General features: G+C 40.2%; 1 protein-coding gene across 2 annotated transcripts in view; it reads left to right on the forward strand.

The window, feature by feature from the left end:
- Window positions 1-22,706, forward strand: part of PPP2R3B (protein phosphatase 2 regulatory subunit B''beta) — a 1,731,184-nt gene that overhangs the window by 1,480,583 nt on the left and 227,895 nt on the right. For both annotated transcript variants that reach the window (XM_044072461.1, XM_044072462.1), the window contains exon 11: window positions 9,459-9,577. In XM_044072461.1, coding sequence (XP_043928396.1) covers window positions 9,459-9,577 — 119 coding nt within the window. The remainder of the gene's footprint in view (window positions 1-9,458; window positions 9,578-22,706) is intronic.

A 22,706-nucleotide genomic window follows, 5' to 3' on the forward strand; every position in this document is an offset into this window, starting at 1 on the left:
CAGTCAAAAAGGTACCCTGGCTTTTGCCACCCAAGAAAATTATTTTCCTGTACCACTGTCGAGCAGAGCCACAGAAGTGATCCCCGGGGTGAATTTCCTATTTCCCATCAAGAAAAATCTTGATGACTGGAAGAGTGCTAATGAGGAGCTTTGTTTGATATAAATAGGTAGTTTATTCCAGAGTATGGGAAGTCTCTGGGACAGGAATCTATCCCTCCGGCATGCTCTCTTTATTGTGGTGACAAGGTTTAGGTCCCTAGAGCATGTAGCTCAGAGGGATTGGGATTTCTTTAAGTGGAGCATGTCCAACAACTCTGGGTTTGACATAGCTTTGTATGTTCGGCAGAGATCACCTCTGAGTAGGCGATATGCGATGGAGTAAAGCTGGAGTTTTTTGAGACTGTCTGTGTAGGGCATCTGTTTGAGGCTGGTAATCCTCTTTGTGAGGTGTTTCTGTGGCCTTTCCAGTTGTTGTAGATGTCTTGTGAGGTACATACCAAAAGGGGCATTGTATTCTATAATGGATCTAATGAGTGATGAGTAGAGGGGAACAATGACCTCTTTTTTTTTCTGGATGAGAAACCTTTTGTGACGAGGTGTGCCACATAGGATTTCCTGACTACTATGGCACTGTGATTATCAAAACAGAGACTACTGTCCACCTGAAGGTCTCTTATCACACTTTCTTATCACACTTTCGGTGTTAAGTATGTTGTAGTTCATGGGTGCATAGTTTTTACCAAAGGGGATGACAATGCACTTTTTGGCATTGAGCTTGAGGCCATGGCTTTGACACCAGGCATCTGTCTCAGTGAGGCCCTTTTGTAGGATGTCCACATCGTTAGGAGTTTCGATTATGGCTCCTAGTTTGCAGTCATCTGCAGACTTCGTTAGCCAAAGACCTTCTGTGTTAGTCTGTACTTCAGAGAAGTAGATACCAAACGGAAGAGGACCCAGGACTGAACCCTGTGGTACTCCAATTGTCACTGGTCTGAAGTCGGATTTGGAGTCTGTTACTTTCACAGTGTGGGTTCTGTCAGTGAGCCAGTTGGCAACCCATCTTGTGACATAGGGATTTATACCTAGTTTAGTGAGCTTACCTATAATTCCTGAGTGGGGGATGGTGTCGAAAGCCTTGGCAAGATCCAGATAGGCTGTGTGAACCACCTTACCCTCATCTACGGCTTTGGTGACTGCTTCAAAGAAGTCTATCAGGTTTAGGAGACATGATCTGCCTTTTACAAACCTGAACTGGGTGGGGTCCAGAGTTTGAAGATTACCAATGTCTTTGTTTATAAGTTCCATGGCCTTGCAGACTAGGCTCGTCAGGCTAATGGGGCGGTAGTTCCCAGGGTCCATTGTGTCTCCCCCCTTGTGGAGTGGGATAACCGTATCTGTGCGCCATTCAGCGGGCGCAAAGCCTGAGGTGAGGCTATGATTGAACATGGTACTTAGGTGGGGTGCCAGTTCGTTCTGTAGTTTGTGTAGAATGCAGCCTGGGATGTTGCCTGGTCCCATGGATGCTGTGTTCTTGGCTTTGGAGAGTGTGGTTTTTACCTGTGCAGTCCATGATTACAGGAACTTTGCATTCTTCCGGTATAGAGATGGGCTCTTTAGGGGGTGAGAAGAGGGTAAAGTTAGCACTGAACCTATCTGCCAGGATGTTGGCAATATCAGTTGGGTATGCATATTTAGTGCCATTGTGCTGTAACTCAGAGCAGATCTGAGTATTGCCATTGAGATTCTTGACATAGCTATAGAATGCTTTGTGGTTGCCTTTAGAATCAGTGGCGATTTTGTTTTTGTAGCTAGCTTTAGAGGATTTTATCAGGGATTGCAGCTTCTTACTGTGGCTGACCAGGGAGCTCCTCCACTCATGAGATTTTACTCTTTTGCAACAGTTTCTTCTTTCTGTTAAACAGTTTGTTTATGGCAGGGGACCACCAGATTGGCTTCCTTTTTTTTTTTTTTTTTTTTTTTTGGAGGATAGTGTCTTGGTTCTGTTTGGGATAGCACGATCCATGCACTTGTGTAAGTGCTTATAAAGTGCAGTTGTGTAGGATTCAGTAGTCGTAACTGTATTGTCCATCTGCATGGGTGTCATGAAGTTCAACACTTCTGTCTTAAGAAGCATGAAGTTGGCTTTGGAGAAATGTTTTACCTTGGTTTCCTTAATGGGAGGTGGGGGCAGGATGTGGATATCTAGGGTGATTAGCTTATGATCGGATCAGACCAATGAGGCGTTGACTTCAGGTGTGGAACACTGGTCACTCATGTTGGTAATGACTAGATCTAGGATATTCTTGCCCCTGGTGGGGGTGTGGAAAAGTTGGTTCAGGGCATTGGAGTTTATGAATTCCAGAACGCGTTGAGCGAAGGAGTTGATACACGAGTAGTTTTCCCAGTTAATGGTGGGGTAGTTGAAATCGACCAGGGGGTGAAGTTTGCACTGAACCTATCTGCTAGTAGGTTGGCTAAGTCAAAAGGATCAGTGTAAGTGGAACTGTTAAGTACCAATTCAGAACAAACCTGGGCTTCACCATGGAGGTTCCTGACTTAACTGAAGAAGGCTTTGCAGTTTCCATTTGTTTCGGAAGCTAGTTTGTATTTGTATTCATAATCGGCTTTGGAGGTTTTCACTAGTGATCTAATTTGGTTGTTGAGGTCAAGGAGGAAGTTTTTTCAGTTGGAATTTGTGCCTTTTTACCCTTGGACAACAGTTTCTTCCTTTTGTTGTAAAGCCTCTTGATAGAAAATGTCCACCAGATAGGTTTGTTTCCTTGAGGAGTAGGTTTTTGTTCTGTTGTGTATGGCTGAGTCCATGCATTTGTACAGATGCTTGTATACTGCATTGGCATACTGTTCAGCATAGCTGTCTGCATCCTCTGGGGGGGAAGTGGTGTGAAGCTAATGATACCCTTCCTTAGGAGGTTGTAGTCAGTTTTTGAGAAGTTGTTTTGCCCTTGTTATGGCTGTGGTGATTGGATGGGTTAGAAACTTCGAATGAGACAGACCAATGGTCTGATTTCACCAGGGAAGAACTTACTTTGCGAGTGGTGCAGCAGTCGCCCATGTTGGTTAGCACCAAGCCCAGAATGTTATCTCCCCTTGTGGAGGATGAGACAAGCCGGTCTAGTGCGTTAGAATTGATGAAGTCAAGGAATCATTGGGGGAGTGCATTACTGCAGGAATAGTTCACCCAGTCTCTGGTGGGGTAGTTGAAGTCACCAAAGATCGGGGTGTTAGGGGGTACCTTCATGGAGTCAAGTAGGTTCAGGTAGGAGTGGGTGTGCTGAGTAATGGAGGGGGATCTGTAGCTGGCTATAGCTTGGATAAGTGCCTTGCCAACTGTCAGTTGCCCCTGGAGAAGTTTGTGTGTTATGCTGGTGAACCAGTCTGGAGGTGTGCCTGTCTTTAATGAAGATAGAGACTCCACCACCCTTAGTCTTCCCAACCTCATTTTGGGGTCAGAATGTGTGGAATGAGGTATAGCCTGGTAAGGCAGGGGTGCTCTCTCTAGCCTTGAACCAAATTTCCATGACTACACGGGTGCCAACATATTCCAGTGAGAGGAGAGCCTCCAGTGAGTGCATTTTCAGGTTAAGGCTCCTAGCATTAAGCAGCATGACCTTCAGTTTGCTTTTTGACAGATCTTTTATGTTGGAAGATTTGTCTTTTGGATATTGCCTAAAAAGGCACAATGGGGGAAGCAAGAGCTTTGTCCAGAATCCCAGGGGTGACAGGTGAAGGTCATCTCTGGAAAAGCATCAAGGCCTGTCAACCTTGTCATCCCTTGCAGACAGATACTGGATCCCCTTGGAATGACACCAGAAGCTAAGCCAATTGTGGAAGTCAGTTACGTTTTTGTTGGTATTGTGGTATCATTCTTGGTGAAGGTAGGGTGCTGCTTAGTGCTAGGGTCATAGCTGCCTGGCACACATACTCTGAGAGCACAAACATGCCTCTCTCCATGTAGTCCAGGGAGGTATGTCAAGTCATTCACACCAACATGGACAATGACAGAGCCATACGTGTACATGTTGTGGAGAGATTTAAGTGCATATGTGATGTAGCGGATTCTGGCACCTGACAGACAACTGACTGTGACCTTCTTGTTGAGCATAGTGAGGGGGACATGGATGTGTCTCACAGTTGAGTTGCCAATGACTAGTATGTTTAGTTTATTGTTATGCCTTATGGGCTCTGTTTGTGAGACACTGGTGTGTTGTCTGCTGTCTGTGATGTGTTTGGTGGTGTGTGTGTGTGGAATATTTGTGGGTGTGTGTTTTGGAGGTTTCTGCGGTTTAAGTAAGTTTTTATTGAGGACCCCTGCATAGGTGGGTGTGTGTTGTGCTTGGCTGTGTGATGTGGTTGGTGTGGTGTTTGTTCTGGCAATCTCCGCTTTGTCAGGTGTACTGACTGTGACTCGAGAAAGTATGGATTCCAGGTTACTGATGCAGATGTATTCCCCACAAGTAGAAGAATTATGTGCTAGGAGAAGAGGGTTATCAAGTGAACATGAGCCAGTTGCTACACTGTCTCAGTATGCCTATTTCGATCAGGCTGGCAGGAGAAACCGATGGGAATTGTCCAGACATGGTGTTCTGAAAAGATGGACAGACTTATGGAGAGAGGGCCTTGATAAGGGTTTGACCACAAGACTGTAGACCACAAAAATCTTCTTAAATTTGAAATAATTTGCCTGAAGCCCAAGTGCTAAAACCAAAACTAAGAGCCTTAGAATAACAGACAAATTTAATCAGGCTACTAACAAGCAGTAATAAATGCAGCAGAATAAAAGCTGCTGAACACTTAAGAACAAGCAGCAAAGCAAAATAAGGTAATAAAGTAGGAGGAACGCAATTACAGTAAAAGCAGCTGAATAAAGTGTATTTTTTAAGTGGAGAGAAACAAGATAATTCAAGATTAAGAAACTGAGGGGGTTGGCCTTCCCAAATGCTCTGTCTGTACTCAGTAGAATGAGCTAATGAAATGGGACTGGGAAGTGTGTCCAGAATCAAAGAAGCAAGGGGGTAGTCCTTCCCAAATGATCTCACTGTACTCAGTAGAGTGAGCAAATGAGATGAGACTGGGAGAAGTGTCAAAACTCAAATTTACAGCAGGGGCAGGCAATTCCAAATCCACCAAGCTTAAGAATACAACAACACTTGGGCATCAGGGTGGGGAAGAACAAATTGCAGACAGAAACCAGCAATATACAATCAGGCAAATAAATAAATACAGTACAGTTTTGTTAACTATCACTGAAACAGAATGCAAAAATGTATACTTATGTCAGCTTTGTGTATCCAGATGGCTATAGAATCAATCACAGCCAGGCTACAAGAAGGCCGTTCTGATAATGAACACAGACTCACAGAAATTTAACACTCTATACCCATAGTATATAAGAAAAGCTAGACCCTCAGGGAATCAGTTAAATACAAAAAGTTGTTGGACCAGTAGCTCACACCTTGGATGGGGTGGCTTTTATTCCTCCATCAAGATAAACACCTCAGCCATCTCTGTCCACATCCCTGGTTATCCTCCAATTTATTCTTAACTTTCCTTAAACAATTTCTTCGGGGAGTTATTCACATTAGGCCCTCCAGGAGCAAACCCACTCCTCCTTGGGACCTCAACTTTGTCCCAGAAAAGTTAACTTTGCCCCCTTCAGAGCCAGCAGCCTCTACTACCTTAAAGTTCCTTACCTGATAACAGCCCTTCTACTTGCTGTCACTTCTGCCAGGAGGATCTCAGGGTTGTAGAAACTAATGGCAGTGGAGCCTTTCATTATCTACCATAAAGACAGGATCTCTCTCTGAACTAATCCTTCCTTCATTCCTAAGGTGATTACTAGTGTGTGTCTGAATCAGGCCATTCATTTACCTCCCTTTCCCAACCCTCAAAACAGAGGGAAAGATTACCGCACTCTGGATGTACATAGGATGCTATGCTTCTACCTGGACAGGACTATATTTTTGAGGAAAACAGACCCAGCTGTTCATTACTTTTACCCCAGGCTTGGAAGGAAAACTGGCTTCTAAACAAACTATTTCCAAGTTGATTTCCCACTGCATCTCTTCCTGTTACAACCATCATGACAAGTCCCTTGATTTGATTAGGTCACACTCTACAAGGGCCACAGCTACTTCTACAGCTTTCCTGAAAGGGTTCCCACTAAAGACATTTTGGAGCCGCCCACCTGGTTTTCTGTGCATACCTTCCCTAGGCACTACCACCTGGTAACCTTTTCCAGGTGTAGAGCAAGTTTTGCATCTGCAGTCCTGCAGGGAATCCTCTCCTTAATCTCCTTCCGCCCTCTCTAAAGCCTTGAGAAACTTCCCAACAGCCAGGACTGCAACAGTGAAACACAAAGAACATAGTACAGTTGTGTGCACTTACCATAAATGTAGATGTTCGCATGTATTCACCATTGCAGTCTTCTTTCCCTCCTTCCTACCCCCTCAGCCTACTAGATAGGCTACTAGAATCAGCAAAAGACCCTACACCTCCCAACCGTGGTTTAGGTCCAATCTACCTTGGCCCACCTTAGGTACAGTTGGGGGCTCCTTGAGTCCACACTTGGTCCTCCTAGGGTACACTTGTGGGCTCCTTCTAAGCTGGTCAAGAAAATACTGAAGTGATAACGCAGGTTGGCTCCCTTTGTATCTGAGCATACTGATGTTGGTAAGGGCATCCGTCAGCCTGGGAGGTGAAAACAGTTCTCTGGTAGTCGAGCCAGCCGAGGGCTTTCACAGCTGGAAATCCCAACAGTTAGGACTGTAACAGTGAATACTCTCAAACATCTACATTTGTGGTAAATGTACACAACTGTACTTTGTCCTTGTACCTCATTACCCATTCTGTCCCTGATGATCGTTGCCTTCCGTGGCCCTCTCGGTACCAATGCTACCTAGGACTTTCATTGCCATTTCTGGTGTTTCAAGCAATTTAGTCCCACATGCAGAAAGACACAAAATATAGCAGGGTAGATCATTTTGAACTGTAGCCCCTTTTGCCTGGAAACCCTCTGTACTTGTATAACAGTGGCCCTCCTCTTCGTGGTCATTGCTGAAAAGTCATGATCTACAAAAAAAATTCTCATGTCACCCTTCACTGTTTTTGACCAGGTTTCCACAATTGAGAGGCTTTTCTCCTTCGGGACATATGTTTTAGATTAGAATGTACCAGAATTGTCCAGGGAAACACTTTATGCCCACAACTAGGATTCCAGGCTGTTCTTTGTGCTCTTTTTATATGCATTTCAGACTCCATAATACCAGTCCACAGAACCAATTGCCATTACATAAACAGCTTACAGTCTTTGCACTCTTTGCCCACTGATATGCCTGAAAAACGAAGATCCTTCAGTGTGGATTGATCCTTCTGGTCTATCAGGTGTACTTCCAGCAAATCAGTCTTCGTGTCCCCAGCTTCCATTCTGGCCTTCAGTATTTCATTCTCCTGCAGTAGTCTTTGAGCGGCATCAGAGTGCTCATTGACCACTTCTATGGTTGTGTGCTCTATATCAACTGTAATTGCACCTCAGACCACGCTTTTCCTCCTCTTTCTTATTTTTCCTTTTCTGAATATCCACAAAACTGCAATAGAGCTGCTCTTTCTTATCAGCATGTTCCGCCATTCTGTCGTACTGTGGCACCATTTTGTATTTCCAACTTGTCTTCTTAATGCCATTTGGGAAGCAAAGCAACAGTGCAAGGTAACTTATGTGTTAAGTGCCCAACTGGAAGTCTGAACTTTACTTTTTTGTCAGAATAAAAGCTCAGTCTTATAGAGTTTGAGTGGTTATGCATAGCCACATAATGTTAATTGTGCAGACAGAAAATAATTAGTTGTATACAACTAAAGAAAATTTAGGAAATATATTTTGTCATAAAATCTCCAGACTTTTGCCATTTTTATTTGATTTATTTATTTTTGCAGGATACAGTGTTGTACAGTGAACTTTCAGTTAACCCGCACCCATGGGGATTGGTAAATGCTGGATAACTTTAGTTTCTGGTTGCATGAGAGTTGCTATTAAAAATAGGCCTGACTAATACTGTACCCTATAATATTTGTATGGTTTGATTTATTCTCAGGTTGGGGAGAGAGGGAATTTATTCCTACCTTCCTTTTTAAAATTCTAAAACTCAAAAAAAAAATGTTTCTGCAGGGGGAAAACAAAGTGCTACACATGAAAATTGTACTGTATTTCTTCGATATGTTTTTTTGCCTGTTGCTTGAGTGTGCCAGTTGCTTGAGTTCTGGTTAGCTGAGAATTTACTGCAATAGGGACTGCCCCACAGATGATAACCCTATTTGTAGGTTACATATCTCCAGTTCAGGCCTTTTAGGAAGTGCTGTTTTTTTGGGATAACCTTTTCAATGATCCACCAATCAAAATGTGCTTTAGACACTCTACTATAAGTTATGCACTTATCATGATATGTGTATAGAACTATGTGCATGTTCCTCTGCAACCATACTCTCATTCCCCTTGCCAATTTGGTAGGGTTTTAGAACTTGATGCACAGGTCTTTCTCCTTTATTGGTTTCCTGTTTTCTTGTGCTCTGCCCTCTGCAGTGTGAAGAGGGATCCTTCCCTGCACAATATTGTGAGAAAATTGGAGGAGTTAGGTGTCCAGGGACTATTTTAGATGCTCAGCTTCCCCGAGTCCATTTGGCTTCAAGTCCTAGAGGCAGAGGTAGATAGATCTTGACCTACACATCTGTTGCTATAGTATGCGCCAAACTTTCATAAGCTGTAAGGCATATTTATAAAAGAATGCTGTATGTAGGTAAACAATTACTTGTTTCTCTGACTATACTGCCATTTAGAAAGTGTATATAGTCAGCTTGACATTTTTTATTGCTTCCACCAAAAACGTTTTGCTTACTTTCTGATCCCTGGAGGTCAGCATTTTTAACACCAGTGTTAACAAAACTGAAATGGCTATCAGATCTTTTTTCTGCTATATTCAGTGTGCACTACAATATCCACATTCTGCAACTGTAGAGTGAGTGACCAATACTAATACTTTATTTAGAAATTAAGAATAAACACTTCCGAATTTGTGTAGTCATGCAAGAATGAAAGCTGTTGCCCTTCCTTTTGCTCTTCTCTGTTTTGGTTTGTACATACGTGGATGTCCCCACATCTGTTCACAGAAAGACATGAAAAAATGTCTGGAATGTCTTTTTTTTTTTTTTTTTTTTTGAGTTTTAGGGAATGGGTGGTAGTCTAATCCTGAAAGTAATGCTGTCAGTGGCAGATGCACACAAAGGAAAATGTACTTGTTCATTTGAAACTAAAATTAAAAAAAAACGTGAAGATGCATTACTGTAGTTAATAAGAATGGAACTGCTAAGCCAATATCTATTGTATAACCTTTTGATCTTCTAGTCATTAGGGAGGTAAATCTGTTATAATGATGCATAAATACTCTGTACAGGTAAAATCACACTTCACGATCTGAAGAAATGCAAGATGGCAAATGTGTTTTTCGATACATTTTTCAACATTGAGAAGTACTTGGATCATGAGCAGAAGGACCCATTTGCTGTTCTTAAGGTAAGTACTGGAGAAAAGTCTACTGTAAGGTTACGAGAATGCAATAGGTGCAAATAAATCTGCTTGTCATTTCAGCCTGGCTAATTTTGCAGAGGTATTATTTTATCAGGACAGAACAGCAGCAGGCCCTGGTTGCCTTTTGTGTAGGAGCTTGCATGTTCTCCCCTTACTTGTTTGGATTTTTCCTAGGTTCTCTGGCTTTTGCCCATGTTCCAGAGGACCTGCTGGCAGGTTGATTAAAGATGATAAATTGTACCTAGATTTGCATTGAGTGCTGCCCATACAAACCTGCTCCTTTCAGTTTCAAGGAATGTTCTGATTCTTGCATGAGCTATCTCCTAAGAGCTGCCTCTTGTCCGGCTGTAGCAGGCCCTCATAATTTAACCCTATTCCTTCCTTAAGAGGACTTGGCTTGTGGGCTTCTTAAGTATGGTGTCACTCATGTGCAGTACTGTTTTTTTGTTTTTTCCTTCAGAATTTGACCATCTCCTCAGAAGTGTCTCCCTGTATACTGGAAATAATCTAGCTTTTGGGTTTTCCTCAGTTTGTTTGCCTAGTTGTTCCATAATTGCTCTCTGTTTCTTAGCTGATTTCTGGCCAGGGTCAGATGGTGCTTCATCTGTGAATTTTGTTTTCGGGATAGCTTGCACTGTGTTCACTTTCTGCATTTGCAAATGTTTCTAGCATATGATAAGGTAATGAAAGATTTTCCTTAATAGTTCCCACTGTTCATCCAAGGGTACTGTTACTGTCATTGCAGCAACAAGTATAGTTTGACTTGAATTTTAGTGCTTGGGTTCAGGGTATTGTCCTCCTCGGTCATAATTTTTAATGTGAATAAGTATTATTATTCCTTCTCCTCATGAGACATCATTGCAGCCGAATGATGCCCCCAGCCATTTCTGCAGTTACATCGTACTGACAGCTGTAGGCATCAAATATTGCTTGTTCGTATTCACATTAATAATTGCAAAAAACATGCTAGGTTTTAGAAGATTTCATTTTAAAGTTTACACAGTGGCAAACATAACTAAATATCTTATCTCTGGTGTATATAGAAAGATCTTGAATATTATTTGCATACTTTTTATGGTATTGTAATAGTTTTCGTATTCCTCTAAGTATTTCAACAAATCAAGTGACGCAGGCAGAAATGCTTAGACTCATATTAAAGCTTACATTTGCATGAAGAAGGTGTTGTCAGCAGTATGTGTGTTACTTGAACAGTTACTGAGATGCAGTAAGTTGTTTATACAACATTGCAAACAATTTATATTTAATGTGTTTTATAGAATCTAAGAACTGTAATTGAATGAGTTTGTGATAAAGATTATTTTGTGCTGAATATTTTGCATTTTATAGTCTTCTAGTAACATTTATGTTTCTAGAAATATGAGCAATTGTTTGAACTGTGAGGTGATAACTTCATTTTTTAAAAGGCTCAGACCATGTCCATTGGAAGGTAGAGTGCAAACTGAAAAGAGTTCCATTTGGGAAAATGAGTTAAGATGCTGTATTTTGAGACACACTTTGCAATAATCCACCCAAAAAGTAATACTTGGGAGTCTGTCTCAGAGGTAGAGGAAGATAGACTGGTCCTGTCCTGTCCCATACAAATGTTATGCAGTTACTGTAAAGATAGATGTGTACTACCAGGTCTCTCATCCAGTGAGATGTCACTCTTCTGCCATTTTGATATGTGTTTGGAAACTGCTGCAGAAAGCTTTTGTCTCCTTCCTTGATTAATTATTTTCTTTTTTGACACCTGTGTCCTAACCCTGTTCTTGAAGAGGGATCCATCTCTACACAGAGTTAAGGGAAATAGAGAAGAGTTAGGTGGCCTGATAACATTTTGGATGCCAAGCTGCCTAAGCCCTGGCCACCTTGAGTCCTAGAGGTAGAGCTAGATGGACCTGATCCTATACCACTATTGGTATGGCAAGTACATAACTTTTATACTTAGTAGTTATTCATCCACCTTGAAGGGCAACATTTTTGTTTTCCTCTTACTGCAGCAAACTAAGTGTTTTCATTCATTTCATATTTTTCTTCCAAGTCTTGAATCTGGTGTTTGAAAGCCTTCAGCTCAGTTCCCCTATGCCTGTTTTACTTGTTCATATTCATGTTGCACTGCAGCAAAATCCCTTTCCTTGAGCAAACCCCTTCATGTGCTTCAAGGAGAAATAAAATATGCAGGCATACCTTTTCAATATCATTTTATTGTTGTGTTCTGTACAAGCTAGGCCAAAGTATCTTAACATCTGTTTGAATGAAGTGATGACTTTTGCCTTTTCCTACTCTTTAAGTTTATTCTCCTTGTCTGTGAGCCATGCTTGTAACCACTTGTCTTCATAGTGAATTATGTTTTGTGACTCACTTTTATCTTGCAGATCCTTATATTTGGCTGTCAGATCAGGAACAGTGTTGATAGTTTGTAGGTCTAGCAGCAGCTCATTTTTACCATTTTGTACACGAGATGTCAAATTGGATTTTAGCTTGGCATCTGTTTTGCTGCTTAAGCTAATGGACCAATCTTCTGTAGTATTCTTCAAATCTCCGCTCAGTTTTCCCAGCTCTACCTGTGTCTTCCCAGAGCCTAAAACGGCCTTTGTTTCGTCTTGGCAGCCTTATTAGTACTGCTGTACTTAGCTGATTTTGTTCGTTAACTTTATCAAGTGCAATTTTTGCCTCCTATTTTTCCTCAATTTTTCTAGTGTAAACTTGGCAACTGCTGAATACATGCAAACAACTTTATAAGTACATGCAAGTTCTCAGGCTCTCCACATTGTCTGAGGTTGAAGTAGTTCAGCAACAGGTCACAATTGCCCACAGTTTTTACTGAATGTGACCTAACAAAATGCCAACAAAAGTGTCTTGGAAGCAAAAGAAAAAGTCTTTACTAAACAGGGAAAGTTATAGTGTTGCTTTAGTGTCATATCCAAAAAAATAAAATGGTCTGTTTATAGTTTGTTAGGAAAACAGTGCATTTCTGTGTCAAGTCTGCCTTGTGGCTTGAAATATGCTTATAGTTCATAAACAGTCACACAAAACACAGATGGCAGAGTTTAAAGTTTTAGACAGTGTCGCTCATCCTTCTCTAACATAGATGACAAGCAGGCAGGGTATTTTGTTTAGATGCTTTAATACATAGAAACACATCAGGATGGACAGCAGCATCATAAAATATAAACTAACTGGTTAACAGACAAACCTTACATACACACGTTTACATCTCAACAGCTTACTACAAAATGGCAGTTGGGCTCACACATGCTCAGTATTTATACACTTGTGTAAGCCCTTGGATAGCTTCTTAAAGGTGCATACACACACATTGATCTACATCCTCCCTCTTAAAAAGATTGCACTTTATAAAAACAATATCAGAGTTAGACATGCATTACTATAAACATTAGAAACAGAACACAGTGTTCATGTCCAAGTTGCTTTGCATCTGATACAGGGTTCAGAGATGCGACCATGTCTCGTAACATAACAATCTGGACTGAATTTAGCAACAGACACCGTCTTCTGTAAACTACACGTATTAGGAACTTCTGGATTCGTCACAGGAGCGGGAATATCTTCTGGAACTACTTCTGGAATTGGAACACCGGATAACTCACTGTGAGAGGAAGATTCTTTCTCAAAGGCTATGTGCTGTGGTATAAGATCAGACACCAGTATTAAATGCTTCCGATTTTGCCTAAACTTTGTTCCTTGTAATTCCACATTGTATGATCTCGGCTCTTGGCAAATACTCATCACAACACCAATCCAATCATAACCTATGTACGTTTCCATCTTTACCATACCTTCTTGTAATTGAGTGAGCAGTATGCTGGTCTTATCATAGTGGGACTTCTGGGTTAGGCGTTTCTTCAACAGATTGGCTTTCACTGACTTGTTGTTCTTGACACATGAAACCAACAATTGACTACCGATTGGTAATGTGATTCTGGTTTGTCTCAACAGAAGTCTCTTGAGCAGGTGAACCAAGATGTTTATCATGAGGAACATTTCTGAGATTTAAGAGATTCAGGAAAACATCACTATTCTCATTTTGACTTCTCTTGTAACTGTTTTGCACTTTGAACTGCACGTTCTGCCGAACAATTTGACTGCTAGTACTCAGAGATACTCATGGCATGAGTAAAGTCCCATTCCTCAGCAAATCTTTTAAACTGTTGGCTTGTAAACTGCGTGCCACTATCAGAATGAACTTTGTGTGGACTACCATGTACTGCAAAATGACGCTTCATCTTAGTAATGGCAGTACTGGATGCTAGGTTAGGAAGTAAGTCAATCTCGAGCCAATTGGAGTAAGAGTCAACTAGCACCAAATAATGTTGACCATTCCACTCAAAGATGTCCACAGCTACTGTGGACCAAGGTAATTTAGAAATCTGGTTTAGCTGAAGTGGTTCCTTCTGTTGATGTGGCTTGGTACTGTTACACATGAAACAAGATAAAAATACTGTCTAAATGTCTTGTGACACAGAAGGCCAAAGTACTAGCTGTCTCACCCTTCTTTTGGTAGAGTCTGTTCCTGTGTGACCACAATGCAAGATGTACTCTGGTTGCAAGGACTTTGAAACAATTACTTTAGGACCTTTCATAATGATACCATTGTCAGACAAAATCTCAGCTCTGTATGGAAAGTAATGGAAAATAAGGTTACACTTCTTGAAATAAACTAGATTGCTTTGACGGTCATCCTTGATAGATAAAGTGGTTGAGCTTTTGTAAAATTGGATCTGTGGTTCTGTGATCTCTCAGCTCATCAAGACGTGTGGAAGAAAAATGTCTCACTTCCATGACTTCAAAATCAAAGTTCTCATTCTGTTCCATGGTGTTTCTGGGTGATCTGGATAATGTATGGATAATGTATCAGCAAGATAAAGAAGTTTGCCTTTCTTGTAGACAAGATTGAAATTATACTTTTGTAATCTCAGCATCGTGTGTTTCAGTCTGGCTGAAGCTGAATGCATAGGTTTTCTCTAGATAGTGACTAGAGGTTGGTGGTCTGTTTCAGTCTGGAAAAGGTCTACCATAAACATAATCATGCAACTTCAAACATGCAAACACAATTGCCAAAAGCTCTTACTCTATCTGGGCATACTGCATTTCAGTTTGGTTAAGAGTTCTCGATGCATAGGCAACAGATTGATGCTCTTGTAGAATGATTGCACCAAGACCAAATTTCAAAGCTTCACAGGAAGGTGTAACTGGTTTGTGAACATCATAGAGTCTGAGAGTTGGTGGACTAGCAATTCTCTCTTTCAAGACGTCAAATGCTCTTTGGTGTTGCTGTGACCAAGACCAGGATACATATTTATGTGTCAGCTCTCTGAGCAGTGCTGAAAGTTGACTCAAGTCTGGAAAGAACTTGCTTAAATAGCTGACCATGCCAAGAAAATGTTGCAGGGCTTGAACATTGTCTGGAAATGGCATCTCAAGAATGACTGATTGCTTAGAATGGTCTGGTCATAGGCCTGTACTAGTAAATAAATGACCAACATAAGGAACTTCTTGTAGCCTGCATTTGTAATTTCAATGGATTGAGCTTAAGATTTCATTTGAGGTGCCCTTTCTAGAACTTTTCTGAGGTTTCTGTCATGCTCAGCTTCACCATGATCTCCTACTAGTATGTCATCTACTATAACTGCACAAGGATACTCGGAAAAAAAATTTCTCCATCGCACGTTGAAAGACTTCACTTGCAGAATTTATTCCAAATGGCATTCTAAAAAATCTGTACCTGTCAAATGGAGTACTGAACATAGGGAGCAATGGTGATTTTTTTTTGTGAAGCTGAATTTGCCAAAATGAACTCTGTATCTAAGAAAGAAAAAACAGTGGCATTTGGCATCAAGGCTGCAATGTCTTTGACTGTACGCATTGGATGATGAGGTTTTTAGTGCTTTGTTCAAATCTCGTGGGTCAATACATATTCCGATGCCATCTGAGCTTTTCTTATGAGCTATCACCATGGAAGATACCCATTCAGTCGGAGTTGCAATTGGACAAATTACACCTTGTTGCACCATTTTATCTAACTTGGCTTTGTCTCTGTCCTGCATAGCTATTGGAACTTTTTGAGCTGGCCTGATAACTGGACTGACCTCTGTGTCTAACTTCAGGGAGTACACAACTGGAAGTTTGCCTATTTTGTCTTCAAAAAGATCAGCATAGGTAGAAAAATGTACTGGCCAAAATTAGAGTAGTGGTCTTTTAAGCTAATATGGTGGACTTTCTTATTAAATGAAAGCAGTCCCATTTTCAAATTGTCTCTGAGCCCTAATAATGACTGGACGTACCTCTTGACTACATAGAATAACAAGTCGCAGCATCTTCCAGCAGAGTAGCATAAAAACATTACTGTACCTTCAGTCTGAATTTCTTCACCTCCATAAGCAACAAGCTTCGCACACCTTGCCAAATCAAGCCTTTCACCTTTCTGCTGACAGAACATTGCACTTGGAACCTGTATCAACTTTGAGCTCTGTGGGTTTGCCAGTTATCCGAACAGTACAAAATACTTCATTCTTTGCCCTTAAATCTACTGCATTAACTGTTTCATGAAGCACTGACACACCATCAACATAGAGTAGGGTTGCAGCTTTCTAATTGATCAACTCATTTCTTAAAATGTTCCCTTTTAATAAAAGAATGTGGGCCTTTTGATTTACAAAACCTTTTGAAATGATTTCATTTATTGCATTTTTGGCACTACTGACCAAAAGCCAAACATTTTTCCCTTTTAGATTCATGATTTCCACCACATTTACAACTGGCAGTGAAACTGGGTCGGGGCCCATGCTTTGAATTTGCTGACTCACTCTTATGCTTCCCTGAGACAGTGCAGACTCTGGAATTTGCTGCAAAGTTCTTGGGTTTACCAGTGAGTGCTGCAGGGGTTGCAGTTGCTGCCATGTGCTTGGGCCTGTTTCTTGTAACTACGTGCTGCCACACTATCAACATGAGCTTTATCACTGTGCCTTATAGAGTTGTTCTCATTTGTGCTTTTTTGTGAGCTCAATGGCCTTTTTCAAAGTCATATCTGTCACAAAGCAAAATTTCTTACAGCATCATCTTTTATACCACACACAAATCTGTCCTTTATCAACTCATCCCTTAAATCACCAAATCTGCACGTTTTAGCCTTATATCTCAGGTCAGTTATATATGATGCAAATGTTTCACCAGGCTTTTGATCCCTTGTGTAAAATAAGTGCCTTTCCATTGTAACATTTGTCTGGGGGTTACCCATTACTCTAAATTTGTTTTAAACACTCAGGGTCCTCCCTTGAGTCAGCCAGTACAATGTAATGTTTTTCCCCCTCTCCTTTATAGACAGCAGGAGCATACACAAATGAACACTCCCTTTCAGTGGCTTCTGACCCAGCTAGATTAAGTAGAATAAATGCCTTTGTACGGTCATCTTTATCAGAAAATGCAGCCTGTATGAAAATGTTGTACTCTTGCTTAAATACTCTCCAGTTTTCTGCAATATTACTGTCAAACACAAGTGCACTGGGTTTTCGAAATCCATCTGCCATGTCCGCAAAGTATGCACACACACACTGGAAAATATGGCCTTGTAATTATGTATGAATAAACTGTTCTGTGAGCTTGTAATAACATTCAAATGCACAATAAACTCTTCGAAATACTGTACTTTGTGAAATATGCTCTGTAATGGCTGTATTCTGCGAAATTGTTGGTTTGGGAGGGTGGCCTAATGGTTAAGGTGTTTGCCTTACAAACACAAGGTGCAGGGTTTGAGTCTCACAAAGGATAATTGCCTAGGCTTAAAATGGCTTGCAAGGGCAGTTAGCTTAGTACTAACCTATGAACTAACCTATGAATAACTTTACTATAATACTGCACAAACATGCAAACGCTTTATACACTTCTGATAACTTGGATATCTTTGATTAATATGAAAAATACAGATTTGCTAAGCACATATTGAAAAATGCGGTCGTTTCCCCTTATTTTATTTCTTTTATGCAATTCAGACTTTATTTCAAAAACATGTAATTTGAATATTTTTATCAATATCGTACATATCAATTTGTGCGGATGTCATTTAGAATGTTCTATATGCCTCATTTAATCTTTTGTGAATAAGAAATTAAATAGTGCTAAAGTTTTAATATCTGAAATTTGTTTCTAACCTTTTTTGTGAAGTATATGTACAGTATGGACAATTCACTCCTTTGTATTCCACCAGGTCCGAACAAGTGTCTTAAGTCATTTTAGCCATGCCTCCTCTAACACCATGTCTCTTCCGGCACCATGTCCTTTTAGACATCCCACTTTTGACATCATGTCACTCGTCCTTCTCCAACATAGATGACAAGCAGGCGGGGTATTTTGTTTATATGCTTTAATACATAGAAACATAGGATGGATAGCAGCATCATAAAATATAAGCAAAATGGATAACAGACCGACCTTGCATACATACATGCTTAGATTTCAACAGCTAACTACAAAATGGCAGTCAGGCTCGCACACGGTCAGTATTTATACACTTGCGCAAGCCCTTGGATAGCTTCTTAAAAGTACATACACACCAAAATGCAGAAAATGTAAACATTCTGAATTTACTCGTTGAAGCCGTTTCCACAAAGTAACAGCCCAAATTTACACTTGAGCTTTCAGTGCAAATCAGAACTCACAGTAGCTTAAATACACACTTCCCTTCATCAGTTTTGCAAGAGCTTCTTCCCTTTTCTTAAGCTGTTTGAAAAAGGCACAGAAATTCTCCCAGTTTTACATTTCACTTGGCAGAAATGCATTCTTTTTAGTTTTCAAGTTCCACTAACACAAAAGCACATTCTTTTTGGGCAGAGCCATTTCCCCCAGTAAGTTAAACTTGCTACATTTTGTGGAACCAGAACTCACGAAAACAAATTGCAGCAGAAGTGCCATTTGGCTGTTTAGTTCTCTCTCTCAGCTGAACTCATGCTCCTTGAAAACTTGTATGAGCTGCGTGTTCCACCCAGATTCCAGTTCACTCATTAGCTTTTCAGAGTTGGATCCATGTTCCTCTAGCTTAGCCTCTTCAGGGTCAAAGCCATATTGATGTCTGAAAAACCTGCTACCTGTGATTCAACCCCGTGGCTTATCAGAATATATATATATATATAATTTTTTTTTTCACCGTTTTCAGTGGGTTTAACAATTTTTCTTGAAAGAGCTTGTATTGAAATGTCACCCACTGATGTCTATATAAGACGCAGTTGATTGTCAGTAACTGGTAGATCAACAATTTTAAAATCTGGAGTTTTGTAATCTATATCAGAAATGTTTAAGGATAGTTTAATAGGTTAGGGGGGCCCTTTGGCTTGCAAACAGACATGGAACACAGACTCTAGTACATCAAGATCATAACCACTCTAGCTTTTTTTAATACACTTGGTGAGACAGATTTCTGTATAAATACTGGGAGCCTATTCCAGAGTATAGGTATGTACTGCGATATCTATCTTCTCTTATTAGTTTTTTAACTGAAATGACAAACTGAACATTTTTCTGTGCCATTGTTTTAGACCTAGTGTTGAATTCCAACCCCAAAGTGACCTATGATGGACCCTGTAGGCCATCCATATGCAGCCAACCCCTAGCATAACATTACTGTATGTATGTACATTTAAATGCTGTAGTCCAGAGTTGTACCCCATATTTTTACAAGCCACAAGTCTTTTGGTAAATGTCCACTGTATTTACTCCAGAGCTGGAGTTCACTCATTCCATAACAGCTGTAATGGACATTTTTTACAATAGGAAGCAAATTACAGTCTTGAACAACCTTGTTAGTGTAGATATATGTGTAGTGAAGACAATTTTAAATAGTAACCCTGATATACTGATAAGCTTTACTTCTGATATGGATGTCATTTTCTCTGAAAGAGAATTTACTTGAGATCAAGATCCCAAGATTCCTAGTCACATTAGTCTGTAATAATACGGTGTCATTTAACCTAATCTGCAAGTCATGGTTAAAATTTCCAAATTGACATCACTTTACACTTTTGAATACTAAGGATAAATCCCCCATTTCTTATCCAGGTATGGACACAGTCTAGGTACTTGTATATTTGGTCATCATTTGTTCTTGCAACTACTGCATTAGTTCTGATATTTACATAATCTGAAACCCAGCAGATGGGTGTTATAAGAAGTGACACAAAAACAAGGTTAATTCATTAAGACATCTAAACCGGTTTCAGAATGTTTTGTTTAGAATGACTTGAGCTTTCATATAGCAGCAATAAAGTCCTTTCCCAGTGTTTTCATGTTGAGATATTTACAAAAATATGAAAAATTATGCTTATTTGTAGACAAATAATGTGAATCTCTCAAAATGTACATGTTATAGTGTAAGTATCAATAACAGTTTTATTTAGCACATTTTAAAGTTTCACATGATGCCATGGAGTAATTTCCAAGTCAATTGGTTTTTTGAATATTAATTTACATATGGAAGTATTGCATAGCTTCATAATTGCAAGCACCACTAACGAATATGTCCATTAGTGTGTTCTATATATATAGACAATGACAATGTACTGTTTCTCACCATGATCTTTCTCACTATGTCTCTAAGTGACCCATAGCTCTCAGTTATGAAAATATGAATGCAAATACAAAAGTATGAGTAATAAGTGATTACGATTAATATTTTTCACTACAGGACAATGACCCTAGTTTTACTTGCATCCTACCCAGTGTTATGCTGCCTAATATTAATTAGTAATTTGCTTAGTTAAGCCATTCAGTCCCTAAAAATGTCTTAACACTGTAAAAAAAAAACTGTAGTGGTTAAATAGACGTGTACAGAATGTTCCGATTGAATTGAAATTGCCATGTCTAGCTAGAGTTGCTTTGTGGTAGCATAAAATGCCAAGCAATCTTTTTGTGTCTTTACATTAAGAGGACTGGGATATTCCATGTAGTGGTGGCATGATCTTTGTGGGGAAACGCATAAGCAAGCTGTAGGTGTAGTTGACCAGTTTCCTGTGTTTTAAGTGCTTCTCTAAATTTGGTTCGTTTGTACACCGGTTCTCATTACACAACCACAGTTAGTAGTGCCCTATAAAACTATCTCCAAAGCTGTAGTAGTAACTCAGTGAGTGTAGGGCAATTACTTTGGGTGTTGAGTAGCATAGAGTAGCTAGTTTGCACAGTGAGGAACACTGCCTGTTTATTATTTAGCCTAGTCTAGTCCAAAATCACCCTTGATCAGCCCACTGTTAACTCCTCATACGCCACTGTCTTGTAATTCACGCAATAAAGGACCTGACACATTCCCAGTTTCTCCTCTGCCAGTTTGTTGAATATGAGAATCTTGAGACAGTGTAACAATTGTTTAATCTTCACTGACAACCATTTAATCTTAAAAGAAATAAACACAGTATATGAGAGATGTGTATACACAATTGATAGAGGCAAAGCTCTTGCAAACAGTCACTCAAAACAGCAATCTGACTGTCAGAAAAATGTGCGCTACACCCACTACACGTAGTATGCCCCACATGTAGAACTAATTATGTTTAGACACTTAAATTTGATCTTCCCAAACCCTAAAGACCTCCCAGACATTCCACCTGCAAAAATTATCCTCAGCAAACTCAAAAGCACTCAACAGTAACAACACCTAATGCCACATCCAGTGGAGCCTTAACTACCAAGCCTGTAAAGTAAACCAGTACATTACCCAGGACTCTAGTCTTTGGGGTACAACATACTTATACTAAACTCAGCAGGCTGAACAAGGAGAAAATAACGATCATTTGCCTGTCAGGAGCAAGATCCACCTAGTTATGCACACATTAAAAGTCATTGCACTCCAGGTGTCAGTAAGATTCAGTCATAAGGTGTTTGCTTTACAATCACAAGGTGCAGGGTTTGAGTCTCACAAGGGATAATTGGCTAGGCTTAAAATGGCTCACAAGGGCAGTTAGCCTAGTATTAATCTATGATCCTATGAACCTATAATAAATGTAGTTGTAAATGATCCGAGACATACCTTGCCTGAACTATATGAAGAGACGTTAATGGAGGCTGGTATGTGCCTGACATTGAGTAGCATTCTACCTTCACCAAGGATAAAGCCACAATATGAACAGAAGATGATTGACTTTAATAAGGGGCTTTGTTTTTGGTGTTATTCTAGGGGATACAATATTTGTAAGCGTGGGATGACATAGTAAGCAAACCATGTTACTTTGCCAAGGATAGTCTGCACCTATCCCATCTAGGCTTTTGAATATTAACTAAAATGTTGCAGTCCTCTACAGAGCCTTTTTTAGGCAATGCCAAATTTTCAAAACGTCCAACATAGCAAAATCTAACCAAGAGAATCTAAAGGTGTTACTGATTAATTCCAGGAGTCAAAATAAGCTGCACTCCTTCTAAGCTCTTTTCACCCTGGAGAATGCATACATCTGTGCAGTTACCGAGACATGGTTTAAATCTGCAGAGAGTACCCTGGCAGTGCAAGGCTTCAGTGCTTTCCACATATTTAGACAAGCAACTATGCAGGCAAGGACCTAGGTGTAGGTGTCTCGATTTACATCAGTAACAAGTGCACCTGTATGTTGGTTAAACAGGATGACACCCTGAAGTTCCTCCACATCCAGATTACCATGGACAAAGAGCCATACCATATCCTAGCAAGCTAAAGGTCACCCTCTGTGTCCCATAGCTCATACTTAGACCTGTTGGAGACAGTCACCATTCAGCCAAATATCATACTCATGGGGGGACTTTAATTATCCCTTTATAAACTGGGAATCCTACATGACACCAAATTTGCAGGCACATAGATTCCTAGATTTTGTAAACACACAAACCCTGGACCCAGATAATGCATAGCTCTATCAAGAGTGCAAACATAGTGGACCTGGTACTTACAATCAAGGGAGAACGCTGCATCCCCCAGTGTCTCTTGTAAGGTTAGACTACAAAGCATTCTCCTTTGAAATAAGAGTCAGTTCTGTAGCCCCAGTAAACCTGTCACAGTTTGGAACTACTTCAAGGAAAACTACCTTTCATTAAGCAATAATCTGTCAAAACTGAAGCTGCTCCAAACCCAGGTAACACAGCATCCTAT

Source organism: Protopterus annectens, chromosome 5.part0 (genome assembly GCF_019279795.1).
Source record: "Protopterus annectens isolate FY-2018-M chromosome 5.part0, PAN1.0, whole genome shotgun sequence".
NCBI classification, from domain to species: domain Eukaryota; kingdom Metazoa; phylum Chordata; order Ceratodontiformes; family Protopteridae; genus Protopterus; species Protopterus annectens.